Source organism: Tachypleus tridentatus, chromosome 3, assembly GCF_004210375.1.
Source record: "Tachypleus tridentatus isolate NWPU-2018 chromosome 3, ASM421037v1, whole genome shotgun sequence".
In the NCBI taxonomy this organism is placed as follows: Eukaryota; Metazoa; Arthropoda; class Merostomata; order Xiphosura; family Limulidae; genus Tachypleus; species Tachypleus tridentatus.
In genome coordinates this window covers 115,280,707-115,301,046 of record NC_134827.1, presented here as the reverse complement: position 1 = coordinate 115,301,046, position 20,340 = coordinate 115,280,707, and the positions used below count along the sequence as shown (strand labels likewise).

The 20,340-nt window shown below is 41.8% G+C and overlaps 1 protein-coding gene across 4 annotated transcripts in view; it reads right to left on the bottom strand.

The window, feature by feature from the left end:
* LOC143247826 (glutamate receptor 4-like) overlaps positions 1-20,340 on the bottom strand; it is an 85,971-nt gene that overhangs the window by 29,341 nt on the left and 36,290 nt on the right. For 3 of the 4 annotated variants that reach the window (XM_076496344.1, XM_076496346.1, XM_076496347.1), the window contains 4 exons: positions 18,802-18,910; positions 8,134-8,271; positions 7,684-7,777; positions 7,216-7,480 (listed from right to left, as the gene is read on the bottom strand). In XM_076496344.1, coding sequence (XP_076352459.1) covers positions 7,688-7,777; positions 8,134-8,271; positions 18,802-18,910 — 337 coding nt within the window. In that variant the 3' untranslated portion in view covers positions 7,216-7,480; positions 7,684-7,687. Of the gene's footprint in view, positions 1-7,215; positions 7,481-7,683; positions 7,778-8,133; positions 8,272-18,801; positions 18,911-20,340 lie in introns of those variants that run through there. The other variant, XM_076496345.1, reaches the window with a different exon arrangement.

Below are 20,340 nucleotides of genomic sequence, written 5' to 3'. Positions count from 1 at the left end.
AACAAGTGCAAAACATTTTAGAATTCCCTCTTGTGTTTTATTTTAAATTTATTTTATGTTAAATGTTCGAAATAAATATATTATCTCCACTAGGATAGACTTTCAAAATCAATATGGGATATCCTGTGTTATTATATATTTGTTTCACCATTGAGATAACGTATACACATCAATGATGTATGACCCCGTTTTGAATTCTTTAACCCTGCTCTATTTTCTTATTTATAAATTGGGTAGATATTTGTTTGTTTGTAGTTAAGAACAAAACTACACAATGGGTTATAGTTACTCACAACTATAAGGAAACACAGCTTCTAGCGGTAAGAACGCAGATATATCGCTGTTTCCTTCACCAGGGAGAGTCGATATTTGCAAATAACAGATTGTACTAGGTCAGTTTGCATGTGTTGTCATAGGTGAATGGCTCCAAACAGCACCATTAGGTTGTTTGTTTGGTTAGTTTGAATAAACCAGATTAAAATACCTTATGGGTCCATGTGGAGAATCCAACCCCAGTTTTGGTTGTAAGACTATCGACTTACCTCTGTAACATTGGGAGACATACCATTAGGAGACAGATAGTCACACAATGTACTTCTATTCGATTTTAGTTCCATTTTTTACTAGGTACAAGTAGTTTTTAAATGTAACACAAGCGATGGGCGATAAGACAAGTTTTGGGTTTTGTGAGGCGGAACCTCTGGAAGGTATTAATGAACCTCACTGGACATGAGTAAATTGTATTATACAAAAATAATTAAAACTTCTATTTCATTCTCCAGAGTTCACGGTATTATTTTCTGCACATTGTTATGGTTAAATTTCTACTTTATAGTTTCGTTTGAATATCCATTTATTAAGTAACGAACAAAGTGTTTGGATAGTAATATTACTGTTTTATGCCTTACGGTTTGCTTATCCAACTATAAGTTTCTTACACACTATACGTGGAAACTGTCTTTAGTTTCAATCTAAAACATTCAAACTCTAGATATGAAAACATAACCTGAATTTCTTTATGTTTGTCGTTATGTATAATAATAAAATATTGACGAATTCCTTTTCTTCTCATCATTGTCTCTTATTTGATCTTTCAAACCTTACAAACAACTCGCTGCACCACACAAACTCTTTCCTTGTTTTCCTGTTTTCACTTTCTTTTCCACTCTCATTCACCCTTTGTTCTATCATGTTTGGTCATTTCTTCAAACCCTATTTTTTTCTTGATCTTTAACCTTTAACCTTATAAACATTCTATTGCCTTTTTCCGAGCCAGTTCGACTTTCTTTTCTTTTTTTTTAGGCAGGTGGATTAAGGCGTCCGACTCTCGTAATCCGAGGGGTCGCAGGCTCGAATCCCTGTCACACCAACATGCTCGCCCTTTCAGCCGTTAGGAGCGTTATAATGTGACGTTAACCCCACTATTCCTTGTTAAAGAGTAGCCCAAAGAGTTGGCGGTGGGTGGTGATGACTAGCTGCCTTCCCTCTAGTCTTACACTGCTAAATTAGGAACGGCTAACGCAGATAGCCCTCAGTAGCTTTGTGCAAAATTCAAAAAACAAACAAACTTTCTTTTTTATCCATTTATTACACGTAATAATATCAGTGCATGTCATCCGAACATATCCTTCATCTAATTAAGCTGTGGTTCTAATTATTTTTCTATTATACACCATCACTCCCCAAGATTAAATAATCGCAATATAATTTTTTCATTCTCAGATCATTTCTTAATAATGTGGTTCTCTGAATACTTGATACTTAATATTTCATTAATAGTGTGGTTCTCTGAAAACTTGATACCTAATAATTCTTTAATAGTGTGGTTCTCTGAAAACTTGATACCTGATGCTTCTTTAATAATGTGGTTCTCTGCACACTTGATACTTAATATTTCATTAATAGTGTGGTTCTCTGAAAACTTGATACCTAATACTTCTTTAATAATGTGGTTCTCTGAAAACTTGATACCTAATACTTCTTTAATAGTGTGGTTCTCTGAAAACTTGATACCTAATACTTCCTTAATAATGTGGTTCTCTGAAAACTTGATACCTAATACTTCTTTAATAATGTGGTTCTATGAACACTTGATACTTAATATTTCATTAATAGTGGGGTTCTCTGAAAACTTGATACCTAATACTTCCTTAATAATGTGGTTCTCTGAAAACTTGATACCTAATACTTCTTTAGTAATGTGGTTCTCTGAACACTTGATACTTAATATTTCATTAATAGTGTGGTTCTCTGAAAACTTGATAACTGATACTTCCTTAATAATGTGGTTCTCTGTACATGTGACACCTAATACTTCCTTAATAATGTGGTTCTCTGAACATATGATACCTAACACTTCCTTAATAATGTGGTTCTCTGAACATGTGATACCTAACACTTCCTTAATAATGTGGTTCTCTGAACATGTGATACCTAACACTTCCTTAATAATGTGGTTCTCTGAGCATGTGATACCTAATACTTCCTTAATAATATGGTTGTCTGAGCATGTGATACATAATACTTCCTTAATAATGTGGTTCTCTGAACGTGTGATGCCTAATACTTGATGGAAGAAACTGGAACAACGGTAATACTGTTTGATCACATATCTTTCACATCTCTCAATAAAACTTCAATGCAATTTTATTATTAAGAATCGTCTTAGGAGACGAAGCCTAAGTTTCTCGGGGCGGAAACCATGTGAAAGTCTAAACCTATTACATGTGAAATTCCAGTATGGGGAAATCGTAAACAACATTATGAGTACTGTTCATGATGCATGAAATTATTCCAAGAGAAGCATTAGGCCTAGTAATTCATTGGTCTAAAGCTTTAGGCCTAGAAAATCGTCGTTCTAAAAGCATTAGGCCCAGAAAATATTTGTTTTAAAGTGTGCTTTTAATTTAAGTATTATCTGTATGTATTGTATATTTTATTACGCGTAGGTATGTTTATAAATATAATTTTTTAATGTGAAAGCTGTTGTTTAACTGAAATATCTTGAAGTAATCACTTATCAGTGTAATTTACAGTGACTTGGCGATCTTGTATCTCAGGAAGAACAGCTGTCAGGAAGAGGAATGCTTGCTGAATTTAACATTGGGTCGAATGTTTTTTCAAGAATTTCTTTTGGCCTTTCTTTCTTTTTCAGAGAAACGTGACGTTTTCTCTTCTGATTAGTCATCCGTTCAGAAAATAGAGCAAGCATATATATATATATATATATATAACTTTCTTCACCAATTCTTCATAGCGTAACAAGCTTAACGAATCAACTCTAAATTTAAGTTGAGATTCGTCTAGGCCTTAAAGAATTGTTTGAATATAAATATTATAAAACGAGTTGTTTTTTTTTAACGTGGAAACAGAATGACCTAAGTTCTTGTCAAGCGGGTATTTTGGTCACTAATACGTAAGGCTAAAACGTTATTTTCTAATAATAGTGACGCCAATTAATTACTAAATAAAAGTGAGTAGCTATTAACGTGTTAAGTTTATTTTTTGCAACCCATGCTATAATTATAAAAAAATCTGTGTACCATAAACCCATGTTTAAACTGTTATGTACTGTACAACCAATGTTTTAATTGCTGTATCACATATCCCATAAATTCATTATCAGTTATAATAATATACCAATCAACTTATGTTTTATTTTTTTGTTACGAAGTCGCTTACAATCGTTGGGACATCTGAGGTGTTAATCCTGGCATGACCTGCTGGTTAAGGCGCTCGATTCTCAAGCAATCTAGGGGTCACGGGTTCGAATCCCCTTCGCTGAACATCTCGTTCTTTCAGCCAAGGGTTGTAATAAAGTGATAGTAAATTCTGTTATTCATTGGCAAAAGAATAGCTAAAGAATTGGCGGTAAGTGGTATTGAATAGCTGCCTTCTCTCTAGTTTACACTTAAATTAGAAACGGTTGGCCCTCGTGTAACTAATTCGTCAGAGCATAAAAACCAAAATCGAGAAAAAGCGAGACACCTTGGAAGTCTGACTAGCAACAACCAAAATGACGCAACAACAAACTACAGCAAATAGAAAAAACTCTATATTGACAAAAGTATACAGAGTCCCACAGTTAACAAACTCAGAGTTTCTACACGACTGTTAAAACATGTTAGATAGACTCCTGAATAACTAGCTCCAATTTGTAAGGAAAATGTTAACAGAAATTAACTACTGAAAACAATTACTACATTTTAATTCGTTGTACCAACTGCTTATGAGTTATTAATTTATAAGCTATTGTACCACGTGTTTATCACTTATTACCTTATAACTCATTGTACCATGTGTTTACCAGTTACTACCTTATAACTCATTGTCCCACGTGTTTATCAGTTATTACTTAATTACTCAGTGTACCATGTGTTTACCAGTTACTACCTTATAAGTTATTGTACCACGTGTTTATCAGTTAATAATTTATAATTCATTCTACATTGTGTATACGAGCTCTGTTATTATCGTAAACCATTATCAGCTGTATTACTATTGTAAATCAGTTTACTGTGAGATTGTCAGCTCTATTATTATTGTACATCAGTTTACTGTGAGATTGTTAGCTCTATTATTATTGTACATCAGTTTACTGTGAGATTGTCAGCTCTATTATTATTGTACATCAGTTTACTGCGAGATTGTCAGCTCTATTATTATTGTACATCAGTTTACTGCGAGATTGTCAGCTCTATTATTATTGTACATCAGTTTACTGTAAGATTGTCAGCTCTATTATTAGTGTACATCAGTTTACTGCGAGATTGTCAGCTCTATTATTATTGTACATCAGTTTACTGTGAGATTGTCAGCTCTATTATTATTGTACATCAGTTTACTGCGAGATTGTCAGCTCTATTATTATTGTACATTAGTTTACTGTGAGATTGTCAGCTCTATTATTATTGTACATCAGTTTACTGTGAGATTGTCAGCTCTATTATTATTGTACATCAGTTTACTATGAGATTGTCAGCTCTATTAGTATTGTAAGTTATTTTACAGTGACATTATCACGTGTATTCGTATTGCAAAACACTGTACTACACGAATTAGATTTATAAACAACATTTCTTATTGTAAGACATCTCAATATATGTTTTTAGTCTGGACTGTTAAACATATATTTTTATTGTACTTTTCCCGTTCAAAAATAAATATACAGAATCTAAATAATTGAAGAGAAATACTTACAGTTTAAAACTATTATTAAATTATTTAAACGTTCAAATAATTATCGATTTTAGAAAAAACAAAACAAACTTACTGTTGTGTTATAGAAAGATATGACACTTTCTATGGAAATCTGGGGCTGTTATGATAAGGAAATGGTAGTTTGCATGGAAACCTTGGATTGTTATTAGAAAGAAATGGTAGTTTCCATGGAAACCTGGGATTGTTATTAGAAAGAAATGGTAGTTTCCATGGAAACCTGGGATTGTTATTAGAAAGAAATGGTAGTTTCCATGGAAATGTGGAAAGTTAACAACAATTACAAATAACTGTTTTCTATTATTTATGTTCCTTCCGAGTGCGTCTTCGAACTTACAACACTATAAAGCGGGTTTTGATACCTGTGGTGAGCAAAGCACAGATAGCTCATTGTGTAGCTTCGAGTTTCTTACAAACAAACTAACAATAATTTAGTTATGTGAGAGTTTCATAATTTTTGTCAACAAAAAAGGAAGGATATGTGTGAAATAATTTATGGAAACGAATCGAATAATCTAACATATCTCGTTCGTGACGTGTTTTTGACGTCCAGTTGAACTCATTTTCTGGTCAGTTTTCCTTGACCAGATTAAATAAACAAAATGGGTTGTCAGCAAAGCTTTTGTACTTGCAGGAATAAAACGCAAAATCGTTGCTGTTAGGGAACTTTGAACATATGCAAAACCTTTAACTTTAACCCTTTCGAGAAACTATAGTTTAATATGATGCGTTAGGTTTAGGTGAAACATTTATATAATTGTTTCGTAGTCAGATTTATACGAAAAGTTAACAAGTAACGTATATTTGTGTATTCAAATCTATCTAGAAGTTTAAAACAAAAACGATTCTCGTTCTTCAAGTTAGTAACTGTTCCTAGCATCAACTTAGACAACACTCCGTCGTTCGAGATGTTTCTATCAAACGTGATAGATTACATCAAGAAACTGACAATGTGAAGGCAGTTCACGTTGTTATAATACTTTGTGTTAATGAGAACGTACTATTATGACATGTTAACACTAAATCTGAGTTAAAACAATGTATTTACACACAGTCAGTACTCACACATGTTACAATACTTTGTGTTAATGAGAACGTACTATTATGACATGTTAACACTAAATCTGAATTACAAGAATGTATTTACACACAGTTAGTACTCACACGTGTTATAATACTTTGTGTTAATGATAACGTACTATTATGACATATTAACACTAAAGCTGAGTTAAAACAATGTATTTACACAGTCAGTATTTACAGTCAGTACTCACACATGTTATCATACTTTGTGTTAATGAGAACGCACTATTATGACATGTTAACACTAAATCTGAGTTAAAACAATGTATTTTACACAGTCAGTACTCACACATGTTACAATACTTTGTGTTAATGAGAACGTACTATTATGACATGTTAACACTAAATCTGAATTACAAGAATGTATTTACACACAGTCAGTACTCACACGTGTTATCATACTTTGTGTTAATGAGAACGCACTATTATGACATGTTAACACTAAATCTGAGTTAAAACAATGTATTTACACACAGTCAGTACTCACACATGTTACAATACTTTGTGTTAATGAGAACGTACTATTATGACATGTTAACACTAAATCTGAATTACAAGAATGTATTTACAGTGGTAGTACACACTTGTTATAATACTTTGTGTTAATGATAACGTACTATTATGACATATTAACACTAAAGCTGAGTTAAAACAATGATTTTACATACAGAGTCAGTACTCACACGTGTCATAATACTTTGTGTCAATGAAACGTACTATTATGACATGTTAACACTAAATCGGGTTAAAGAATGTATTTACACACAGTCAGTACTCACACGTGGTATAATACTTTGTGTTAATGAGAACGTACTATTATGACATGTTAATACCAAATCTGAGTTAAAACAATGTATTTGCACACAGTCAGTACTCACACGTAGTTCATAAAGTGTATTTGACATTTTTTGTTGTTTTTTATTTTTCGTATTACATAATAAAACAATAATAATAATAAAACAAGTAAACCAAATTATAGTATTAATAAAACGATATTTTATTAGAGAACACGGTGGTCCACCATGCACAGAAAGTATGTGTTATTACGTGAGAAATGAGCTGACAATTAGAGAAGGTTCTATTATACAATAAACCGTGCGTATGTCCAATAATGTTCTCCACCTTTCTGAAACTCTTGTTAAACTTGGATGTGAGTGTCAGTCAAAACAGGAACATGCGACTAGAATAAAAAATACAATAAGTTGAAGACAAGATACAAAAGTAAATATTGTGACATTAGCAAACAACAATGTACAGCTTGATAGAAATGATAGTTTATTCTAAGTACCAAGAGATCGAGTTCAGTCTTGTGATGAAATAACACTCGATATTTAAAAAATGATGTTACTGACAATTAGAAAAGTTCACAAATAAATAATGTACCGATTTATAGAGAAGCAGTTCGGCCTCGACCGTCGTAATGGTTCCCAGTTAAAGATACCTGCAGTTTGGACTTCATTGCTTCACATATACTAACCTGCAGATATGAGAAAAAACTGTCAGATAAAACCTGAGGTGTTTTTTATTTTATGATATATTACTTGAAACATTGGTGTCTTATGTTCTTCTACTTACAGATATTTTTAAAATTCGTCATTCTCAAAATAAACATTTCTCAAAATAAATTTACGATTTTCCAAAGAAAACACGCATGTCTAACGTTTTCACCAAAACTCTTTATATGATTATTTCTAATGTACAAACTTATGTAACAGACCTTTGATCCAAAAGTTTGTTTCAGGACTATTTCTAATGTATGAACTTATATGACTGACCTTTGAACCAAAAGCTCTTTTCAAGGCTATTTCAAAGGTATGAACATGTATGACAGACCTTTGAACGAGTTGCTTCAGTTTTGGCTTTGTAGCAGAATTCAAGTAAAGCCACAAGTATTGCAAGAACTAATCCACCAATAAGGATGAAGAAACAGCCAGCTACATTGCTTAAAGTAAGTTCGTTCTGGGACGAATCCTGAAAAAAAAATGTTATAAACAAATCTAATGAAAGTTAAATAAAGAAGAACAGTGATTTAAAGTTAACCAGATAAAGAAGAACAGTGATTTAAAGTTAACCAGATAAAGACGAATAAAGAGTTAAAGTTAACCAAATAAAGAAGAACAGTGATTTAAAGTTAACAAGATAAAGAAGAACAGTGATTTAAAGTTAACCAAATAAAGAAAAACAGTGATTTAAAGTTAACAGATAAAGAAGAACAGTGATTTGAAGCTAACCAGATAAAGAAGAACAGCGAGTTAAAGTTAACCAGATAAAGAAGAACAGCGAGTTAAAGTTAACCAGATAAAGAAGAACAGTGATTTAAAGTTAACCAAATAAAGAAAAACAGTGATTTAAAGTTAACAGATAAAGAAGAACAGTGATTTGAAGCTAACCAGATAAAGAAGAAGTGACTTAGATAAACCAGATTATTAGGTAAACTAGATTATTAGATAAATCAGATTATTATTATACAGTGACTTTTTACAATTTCCAATAAAGTGCGTGTGTGTTTAATAAATAGAAATGACCCTCTTACTGCTTTCATTGCTGCCATCTATCGAAATACATAGAACCTGTTTAATTTTTTGTAGTTTTCAGCTTTCTGAGATGGATCATTCTACGTTCACTGCGTGTTTACGTCCACTGTTTTCCGCTGATCAGTCACTGCGTTCACTCAGTTCTGCGCGTTTCAGCTAACCGGTATGTTTGCGTTCGCTGCTATGTTTGCGCGTCGCTTATTGCGCCTACGTTCAACTACTGCGCTTATGTTTTGCACGTCTTTCTCGCTTCCGTTGTCACTTGTGCGTTCACCGTATGTTTGCACGTGCTGCTTTATGTTCGCATCTGCGTTTGCGTAGCCTTTCGTCACTGCCTCCGTTTGATGCATTTCGGCTGCGTATGTTTGCGCTCGCTGCTGGCAGCCGTTTGGTCATCCTGCACGTTCGCTGCAAGTATGTTTGCGTCGCTGCTTTGGCGCTCCGTTGATGTATCCTCCCATTTCTGCTTGCGTATGTTTGCGCGTCGCTGCTTGGCTCCGTTTGGTCATGTCCCGTTTCTGCTGCTGTATGTTTGCGTCACTTTCAGCTGGCGCTCCGTTTGATCATCACTGCGTTTCGCCGGGCGTTTGCGTCATAGCGTGGCGCCGTTTGATCATCCTGCGTGCCACTGCGTTGTGTTTGCGCGTCACTGCTTGCTCCGTTTGATCATCCTGCGTTCGCTGCGTATGTTTGCGTAATCAACTCAAAAGCAAACCGTTGGTCATCCTGCGTTTTCGCTGCGTATATTTGCGCGTCGCTCGTGGCGCTCCGCTTGATCATCCTGCGTTTTCGCTGCGTATGTTTGCGTATCGCAAGCAAACCGGTTGATTGTCATCCTGCGTTCGCTGCGTATGTTTGCGCGTCTTTAGCGAAAAGCCGGTTGATCATCCTGCGTTTTCGCTGCGTATGTTTGCGCGTCGCTCAAGCAAACCGGTTTGATCATCCTGCGTTTCGCTGCGTATGTTTGCGCGTCGCTGCTTGGCTCCGTTTGTCATCCTGCGTTTCGCTGCGTTAATGTTTGCGCGTCGCTCAAGCAACCGGGTTTGTCATCCTGCGTTCGCTGCGTATGTTGCGCATCGCTGCTTGAAAAGCCGGTTTGATGTATCACTGCGTTCGCTGCGTTGTGTTTGCGCGTCGCTCAGCAAACCGTTTGATCATCCTGCGTTCGCTGCGTATGTTTGCGCGTCGCGCTTGGCAGCCGTTTGTTATATCTGCGTTCGCTGCGTATGTTTGCGCGTCGCTGCTGTAACCGTTTGTTCATCCGAAGGCGCCACGCTGCGTATGTTTGCGCGTCGCTGCTTGATGACCGTTGTCATCTGCGTTCGCTGCGTATGTTTGCGCGTCGCTGCTTGGCAGCCGTTTGATATATCATTACCATGTTTGCGCCGCTGCTTACCGTTGTTTGCGCGTCACTGTATGTTGGCGCTCCGTTGGATGTCCACCGTTCGCTGCGTATGCTGTTTGCGCATCGCTGCTGGCGCTTTCCGTTTGTCATCACCACGTTTTCACTGCGTGTGTTTGCGCGTCGCTGCTTAGCGAAACCGTTTGGTCATCCTGCGTTCGCTGCGTATCGTTTGCGCGTCGCTTCTTGGCGCAACCGTTGTATCATCCTGCCGCTGCGTCATGTTTGCGCGTCGCTGCTTGCGCTCCGTTTGATCATCTGCGGTTCACTGCGTATGTTTGCGCGTCGTTGGCGCTCCGTTTGATCATCCTGCGTTTCGCTGCGTATGTTTGCGTCGTCGCTGCTGGCGCCGTTTGATCATCTGCGCTCTGCCGCTGTATGTTTGCGCGTCACTTGCGAAACGCTTTCCGTTTGTCGTCTCCAGGCTGCCGCTTTCGTATGTTTGCGTCGCTGCGCTCCGTTTGATCTCCTGCGTTTCGCTGCGTATGTTTGCGCGTCGCTTGCGCGCCGGTTTGATATATCACTGCGTTCGCTGCGTATGTTTGCGCGTCAGCTGGCTTTCCGCTGATCATCTTCCGTTGCGTATGTTTGCGCGTCATATCCGTTGATGTATTTCGCCACGCTGTATGTTTGCGCGTCGCGTAGCGTCCGTTTGATCATATCCTGCGTTTCGCTGCGTTGTGTTTGCGCGTCGCTGCTTGCGAAACCGTTTGATCATCACTGCGTTTCGCTGCGTATGTTTGCGCATCACTGGCAAGCCTCCGTTTTGGTCATCTGCGTTCGCTGCGTATGTTTGCGCGTCGCTGCTGGCGCCCGTTTGGTCATCCTGCGTTCGCTGCGTATGTTTGCGCGTCGCTGCTTGGCGCTCCGTTTGATCTATCTGCGTTCGCTGCGTATGTTTGCGCGTCGCTGGCGAAAGCCGTTTGTTATATCAGGCTGCCTTTCTGCGTAATGTTTGCGCGTCGCAACTTTCCGTTTGATCATCACTGCGTTCGCTGCGTATGTTTGCGCGTCGGTTATGGCGCGCCGTTGTCATCCTGCACGTTTTCACTGCGTGTGTTGCGTCGGTTGGCGGCTCCGTTGTCATCCTGCGTTCGCTGCGTTATGTTTGCGCGTCGGTTGCGCCCGTTTGATCATCACTGCGTTCGCTGCGTGTGTTTGCGCGTCAGCAAAGCAAACCGTTTCGGTCATCCTGCGTTCGCTGCGTATGTTTGCGCGTCATCGGTTGCTTGCTCCGTTTGGTCATCCTGCGTTCACTGCGTATATTTGCGCGTCGGTTAGCTTGGCGCTCCGTTTGATCGGATCCTGCGTTTCGCTGCGGTATGTTTGCGCGTCGCTGCTTGGCGCTGGGTTGATCATCCTGCGTTCGCTGCGTGTGTTTGCACGCGTCGCTGCCTGCGCTCCGTTTGATATCCGGCTGCCACGCTGCTTATGTTTGCGCATCACTGCTTGAAAAGCCGTTTGATCTCTCTACTGCGTTCGCTGCGTTATGTTTGCGCGTCGCTCAGCATTTCCGTTTGTCATCCTGCGTTCGCTGCGTATGTTTGCGTCGCTAGCTGGCGCCGTTTGGTCATCCTGCGTTTCGCTGCGTATGTTTGCGCGTCGCTGCTTGCGCTCCGTTTGATCATCAGGCTGCCGCTTTCTGTATGTTTGCGCGTCGCTGAAAAGCAAACGGTTGAGATCATATCACTGCGTTCGCTGTATGTTTGCGCGTCATGGCGGCGCTCCGTTTGATATCTCGGCTGCCGCTGCTTATGTTTGCGCGTCGCTGCTTACTGCGCCGGTTTGATCATATCTCGCGTTCGCTGCGTATGTTTGCGCGTCGGCTGCTGGCGAAATGGTTTGGTCATCCTGCGTTTTCGCTGCGCGTGTTTGCGCGTCACTGCTTGGCGCCGTTTGGTCATCCTGCGTTCGCTGCGTATGTTTGCGCGTCAGTGCTTGGCGCTCCGTTTGTATCCATTGCCGCTGCTTGCGGTTGCGCGTCACTGGCGCTCCGTTGATGTCCTGCGTTTCGCTGCGTATGTTTGCGCGTCGCTTTGCCCGGCGCTCCGTTTGATCATCCTGCGTTCGCTGCGTATGTTTGCGCGTCGCTGGCGAAAGCCGTTTGATCAATATCAGGCTTTCATGCTTGTGTTTGCGCGTCGCTCAGCAGCAGCCGTTTGAATCTCCGGCTGCCGCTGCTTATGTTTGCGCGTCAGCTGGCGCGCTCCGTTTGGTCATCTCCTGCGTTTCGCTGCGTATGTTTGCGCGTCGCTGGCGCTCCGTTTGATCATCCTGCGTTCGCTGCGTATGTTTGCGCGTCACTTGCTTGCGGCGCGAAACCGTTTGTCATCACTGCGTTCGCTTGCGGTTTGTTTGCGCGTCATGGCTCGCAAAAACCGTTTGTATATCACCGTTCGCTGCGTATGTTTGCGCGTCATTCGCGGCGCGGTTCCGGTTGATGTCATCCAGTTCGCCGCTCTTGTCGTTTGCGCGTCAGCAAAAGCTCCGTTTGTCATCCCACTGCGTTCACTTGCGTATGTTTGCGCGTCGGTTGCTGCGCGCTCCGTTTGATCATCCTACGTTTCGCTGCGTTATGTTTGCGCGTCGGTTGCTTGGCGCCGTTGTCATCCTGCGTTTCGCTGCGTTGTGTTTGCGTCGGTTGGCGCTCCCCGTTTGATCATCCTGCGTTCGCTGCGTGTGTTTGCGCGTCACTGCTCTGGCGGTCCGATCCGTACTGCCGCTGCTTATGTTTGCACGTCACTGCTTACGTTTTCCGTTGTCATCTGCGTTCGCTGCGTGGCGTTTGCGCATCATGACTTTCTGGCGCTTTCCGTTGATCATATTTCTGCGTTCGCTGCGTATGTTTGCGCGTCGCTGCTTGGCGCTCCGTTTGATCATCCTGCGTTTTCGCTGCGTATGTTTGCGCGTCGCTGCTTGGCGCTCCGTTTGGTCAATATCTGCGCTGCCGCTGCTTATGTTTGCGCGTCGCTTTCAAGCAACCGGTTTGTCATCCTGCGTTTCGCTGCGTATGTTTGCGTCAGGTTGGCGAAACCCGTTTGTCATCCTCGTTTCACTGCGTATGTTTGCGCGTCGGTTGGCGAACCCGTTGATCATCCTGCGTTCGCTGCGTATGTTTGCGCGTCGGTTGGCGCCGTTTGTCATCACTGCGTTTCGCTGCGTATGTTTGCGCGCGTCGGTTTGCAGCTCCGTTGTCATCCTGCGTTCGCTGCGTTATGTTTGCGCATCGGTTGCTTGAAAGCCGTTTGATCGGGATCACTGCACGTTCCGCTGCGTTGTGTTTGCGCGTCGGTTGCGCTGCGTACCGTTTGTCATCCTGCGTTCGCTGCGTGGCGTTTGCGTCACTTCCTAAGCGCAAACCGTTTGATATATCCAGCTATCCGCTTGCTTATGTTTGCGCATCGCTGCTTACGTTTCCGTTTGATCATCCTGCGTTCACTGCGTATGTTGCGCGTCGGTTGCTTCCGTTTGATCATCCTGCGTTCGCTGCGTATGTTTGCGCGTCGCTGCCGCAAAAGCAGATTTGATGTCACCGCTGCCACTGCATGTTTACGCGTCGCTGCTTACGTTTCCGTTTGATCATCCTGCGTTTCACGCTGCGTGTTGTTTGCGTCGCTTCCTCGCTATTCCGTTGATGTCCTGCGTTCGCTGCGTATGTTTGCACTCGGTTGCTGGCGCTCCGTTTGGTCATCACTGCGTTCGCTTGCGTATGTTTGCGCGTCGCTGCTTGGCGCCCGGTTGATCATATCCTCGTTCGCTGCGTATGTTTTGCGCGTCGGTTCTTGGCGCAATCCGGTTGTCTCTTACGTTCGCTGCGTATGTTTGCCGCATCTGCTTTCTTGGCTCCGTTTGATTATATCCTGCGTTCGCTGCGTATGTTTGCGCGTCACTGCTTGGCGCCCGTTTGATCATCCTGCGTTCGCTGCGTATGTTTTGCGCGTCGCTGAAAAGCGCTCCGCTTGATATATCACTGCGTTTCGCTGCGTATGTTTGCGCGTCGCGCAAAACAAGCGCTGCGTTCCTCATCCTGCGTTTCGCTGCGTATGTTTACGCGTCGGTTGGCGCTTCCGTTTGTCCATCATCTGCGTTCGCTGCGTATGGTTGCGCGTCGCTGGCGCTGGCGCCGGTTCATCATCTTGCGTTCGCTGCGTATGTTTGCGCATCAGCTTGCTTGGCGCTTTCCGTTTGATCATCCTGCGTTTCGCTGCGTATGTTTGCGCGTCGCTGGCCCGCAAATCCGGTTGCATTCATCCTGCGTTCGCTGCGTATGTTTGCGCGTCACTGCTGGCGCGCCGTTGTCGTATCATCCTGCGTTCGCTGCGTATGTTTGCGTCGCTGCTTGGCTCCGTTTGGTCATCCCTGCGTTCGCTGCGTATGTTTGCGCGTCGCTGCGCTGGCGCCGGTTCTCATCTTGCGTTCGCTGCGTATGTTTGCGCGTCGCTGCCAGCTGGCTTCCCCGTTTGTCAAGATCCTGCGTTCGCTGCGTATGTTTGCGTCGGTTGGCGCGCCGCGCGGTCATCCCGCGTTCGCTGCGTATGTTTGCGCGTCACTGCTTTAGCGGCGCCGTTTGATCATCACCGTTTCACTGCGTATGTTTGCGCGTCGCTTGGCGCCGTTTGTCATCCTGCGTTCGCTGCGTTATGTTTGCGCGTCGGTTGGCAGCAAAAGCAGTCATCCTGCGTTCGCTGCGTATGTTTGCGCGTCGCCAGCGAAATCCCCGTTGATCATCCTGCGTTCGCTGCGTATGTTTGCGTCGCGCTTGGCGCTCAAAACCGTCATCATCTGCGTTCGCTGCGTATGTTTGCGATCATGGCGAAACCGTTTGATCATCCTGCGTTCGCTGCGTATGTTTGCGCGTCACTGGCTTGGCGCTCCGTTTGATCATCCTGCGTTCACTGCGTATGTTTGCGTCACTGCTGGCGCCGGGTTGATCATCCTGCGTTTTCGCTGCGTATGTTTGCGCGTCGCTGGCACTTACTTTTCCCATTGTTACTCCTGCGTTCGCTGCGTATGTTTGCGCGTCACTGCTGGCTTACTCGTTCCATTGTCATCCTGGTACATTCGCTGCATATATTTGCGCATCACTGGCTTACTACTTTTCCATTGTCACTCCTACGTTTCGCTGCATATATTTACGCGTCATCATACTGTAGCCATTGTCATCCTACGTTTCGCTGCATATGTTTACGCGTCACTACTTGCTTTTCCGTTTGTCACTGTTGCATTCACTATCATATATGTTTGCGCGTCACTGCTTACTTTTCCCCGTTTGTCACTCCTGCGTTCACTGTTTACTTATATGTTTACACGTCACTTACTTGTTACCGTTCCACTGATCATCCTGCCACGTTCACTACATATATATGTTTGCGCATCACTACTTGGCGCTCCGTTTGTCATCCTACATTCACTGCGTATGTTTTACACATCGCTACTTGGCTTTTCCATTTCATCACTGCGGCATGTTTGCGTTCACTGCTGGCTTATATTTATCGCATCACTACTTACTTTTTCCATTTTGTCATCCTGCGTTCACTGCGTATGTTTGCGCGTCACTTGGCTTTTTACCCATTGTCATCCTGTACATTCACTGCGTATGTTTACGCGTCGCTCCAGCTCATCTTTTCGTTGTTTGATCATTCCTCACTTCGTTTCGCTGCGTATGTTTGCACGTCACTGGCTTATTTTCCCATTGTCATCCTGCGTTCACTGCGTATGTTTGCGCGTCGCTGCTGGCTTTCCGTTGATCATCACTACGTTCGCTGCGTATGTTTACACGTCACTACTTACCTTTTCCATTGTCACTCCTACATTCGCTGCGTATGTTTGCGCGTCACTACTTTACTTTTTCCGTTTGTCACTCCTACGTTCTACTGCGTATATTTACACATCACTGCTTACTTTTCCATTGTCACTCTCATGCGTTCACTGCATATATTTGCGCGTCACTACTTTTACTTCCGTTTGTCATCCTGCGTTCGCTGCATATATTTACGCATCACTACTTACTTTGTTGTCACTCCTGCATTCACTACATATATTTGCGCATCACGTCGCTTTTCCGTTTGGTCATCCCTGCGTTCGCTGCGTATATTTGCGCATCGGTTACTTACTTTTTCGGTTGATCATCCTGCATTCACTGCGTATGTTTGCATCGCTGCTTTTGGCGCTCCGTTGTCATCCTGCGTTCACTGCGTATGTTTGCATCATCACTGCTTGCGCTCCGGTTTGTCATCCTGCGTTCACTGCGTATGTTTGCGCATCACTGCTTGGCTTCACTTTTCCATTGTCGGCTCCTGCGTTCACTGCGTATGTTTACGCATCACTACTTACGCTTTTCCGCTGTCACTCGTGCGGTTCACTGCGTATATTTGCGCACATCACTGGCTTTACGTTTTCCACTGTCACGTGTTCGCTCACGTATATTTACACATCACTACTTGGCGCTCCCACTGTCACTTGTACGTTCACTGCGTATATTTACACGTCACTGCTGGCTTTTTCCACTGTCGCTTGTGCGTTCGCTGCGTATGTTTACGCGTCACTTACTTACTTTTCCATTGTCATCTGCGTTCGCTACATATATTTGCGCGTCACTACTTTTGGCGCTCCATTGTCATCTCCTACGTTCACTGCATATATTTACGCGTCACTACTTTGGCGCTTTTTCCATCGGTCACTTGCGTACATTCGCTGCGTATGTTTACGCATCACTCGCTTATTTTTCCATTGTCACTTGTGCATTTCGCTGCGTATGTTTACACGTCACTACTTAGCGGCGCTCCGTTGATCATCACTACGTTCGCTGCGTTTGTTTGCGCGTCGGTTGCTTGGCGCTCCGTTTGTCACTCCTACATTCACTACGTATGTTTGCACATCACTGCTTTACTTTTTCCATTGTCACTCCTACATTCACTGCGTATGTTTACGCATCACTACTTACTTTTTCCATTGTCACCGGTACGTTCGCTACATATATTTACACGTCACATCACTACTTACTTTTCCACTGTCAGCTGTTACGTTCACTACGTATGTTTGCGCGTCACTATCTTACTTTTTCCACTTGTCACTTGTACATTCGCTGCGTTATGTTTGCGCGTCACTGCTTGGCGCTTCCGCTGGCGATCCACGTTTCGTTCGCCTGCGTATGTTTACGCGTATGCTTGGCGCTCCGCACATCACTACGTTCGCTGCGTATGTTTGCGCGTCGCTCTTGGCACTCCTACATCGTTCGCTGCGTATATTTGCGCATCGCTGGCTTACTTTTCCATTGTCACTCTGTTGCGTTCGCTACGTATGTTTACGCGTCATGGCTTACTCAGCCGTTTGATCATCCTGCGTTCACTGCATATATTTTTGCGTCACTGGCTTTCTTTTCCATTGGTCATCCTGCGTTCGCTGCGTATGTTTACGCATCACTACTTTGGCTTTTCCAGCTGTCACCGGTACGTTCACTGCGTATATATTTGCACATCGCTACTTACTTTTCCGTTGTCATAATATCTACTACTTATATGTTTACACATCACTACTTCTTTTCCATTGTCCGTTGATCATCCACGTTCACGCTGCTTTATGTTTTGCGTCACTACTACTTTTTTCCGTTTGATCACTTTGCGTTCACTGCGTTAATTTTTGCGTCGCTGCGGCTCCGTTTGGTCATCCTGCGTTCACTGCGTATATTTGCGCATCACTACTTGGCGCCATTGTCACTGCGTTCGCTGCGTATATTTGCGCATCACTAGCTTACTCCGTTTCCATCATCACTCCTATATCTTCGCTGCGTATGTTTGCGCGTCACTGGCTTACTTTTCCATTGTCATCCTGCGTTCGCTGCGTATATTTGCGCGTCGCTACTGGCGCTCCCGTTGTCATCCTGCGTTCGCTGCGTATGTTTACGCATCACTGGCTTAGCGCCGTTCCATTGTCACTCCTTCGCTGTCACTGTGTTTGCGCGTCATCACTGCTGGCTTTTCCGTTTTGTCATCCTAACGTTTCGCTACGTATATGTTTGCGCATCATCACTTGGCTTCCGTTTGTTGTCATTGCCACTGTATGTTTGCGCGTCACTACATGCGTATCCGTTACATCATCACTGCTTTCTTTTGCCATTGGTTTGCGCGTCCTCTTTGGCGCTCCAGCTCACATATATCCTGCGTTCGCTGCGTATGTTTGCGCGTCACTGGCGAAACCCTGTCATTCGTTTCGCTGCGTATGTTTACGCGTCACTACTACGCCCCACGCTGTCACTTGTGCGTTTCGCTGCGTATGTTTGCGCGTCGCTCACTACTTCACTTTCCCATCATCACCCTGCGTTCACTGCGTTATATTTACGCATCACTATTTCTGCTTTTCCACTGTCACTTGTACATTCACTACGTATATTTACACATCACTACTTACTTTTCCACTGTCACTTGTACATTCACTACATATATTTACACATCACTACTTACTTTTCCACTGTCACTCCTACATTCACTACATATATTTACACATCACTACTTACTTTTCCACTGTCACTCCTACATTCACTACATATATTTACACATCACTACTTACTTTCCCACTGTCACTTGTACATTCACTGCGGTCATACCACCACTTGTTCTTCAAACGAGCCAAGTCTCCATTTTCTTTGAGTGACAACACTGCCAAGTTTAATCGATCTCTGAAAACAAACAAGATTACATGAAACATCCTAAACTGAATTACTGTTTCAAAATCTGTTCAGTGGACACTTTGTTTCTTCAACTCTATGACCAACAGTTGAAACATCATTTGAAATGTTCCAAACATACTAACTTCAAGGTTCATTTGGTATAAAACTAACAAAACATTTCAATTAGCCTGATGAGGATTCTCTACAACGTGGTTTAAGGTTTTTATTTCTCAGCATCAGTAAAAATTAACTGAGGCACATACTTTAAACATTTTGCAAAATAAAAATCAACAACAAACATTTAAAAACCAGGCTTCGGTACACTTGGTTGGTACAATAACGATAGCCAACTGTATGGTTTTGTCTTTTGTTCTTTATTTCAGAAAAGGGTATTAACCTTAAGCTACAATCAAGGTTAAATTTTAATTTTGTTTATAACACTGAGAAAGGCATGTACTTTCTTAAGTTTCAGAAACAAATTTTCAGGTTGGTTTATACAGACACTAAGGACAACTGATTCTTCATTATGTTCATTACACATCAACATTTGTTTATCCCATGTCTCACAATGTTCATCATTACACATCAACATATATTCATCACATGTCTCACAATGTTAATCATTACTCATCAAAATTTATACATCACATGTCTCATTATGTCCATCATTACACACCAACATTTGTTCATCACGTGCCTCATTATATTAATCAATACACATCAACATTTGTTCATCACATGTCTCATTATGTTCGTCGTTACACATCAATATATGTTCATCAGATATCTCATTATGTTCGTCATTACACATTAGAGTTTCTTCTGTTTAAAACTGGTATATCCCCCATTAAATAATAATGAGCAATGGTTCAATACATCCATTACAACTTGTTAATTAATAACCAACAAGAGTTTACTTATATCCATCGTTAAATATAAACTAACGTCTATTATGTAAGATCCTAGCCTGAAACAAACAGTAATGATTTGTTCACTACAATATCATGAGCTGATACAAACAATAATAAGTTGTTCACTACAATATCATGATTTGATACAAACTATAATAAGTTGTTCACTATAACATCATGATCTGATACAAACAATAATAAGTTGTTCAAAAGCATATCATGATCTGATACAAACAATAATAAGTTGATCAAAATCATATCATGATCTGATACAAACAATAATAAGTTGTTCACTATGACATCATGATCTGATACAAACAATAATAAGTTGTTCACAATCATATCATGATCTGATACAAACAATAATAAGTTGTTCACCATGATATCATGATCTGATACAAACTATAATAAGTTGTTCACTATGACATCATGATCTGATACAAACAATAAAAAGTTGTTCACAATCATATCATGATCTGATACAAACAATAATAAGTTGTTCACAATCATATCATGATATCATACAAA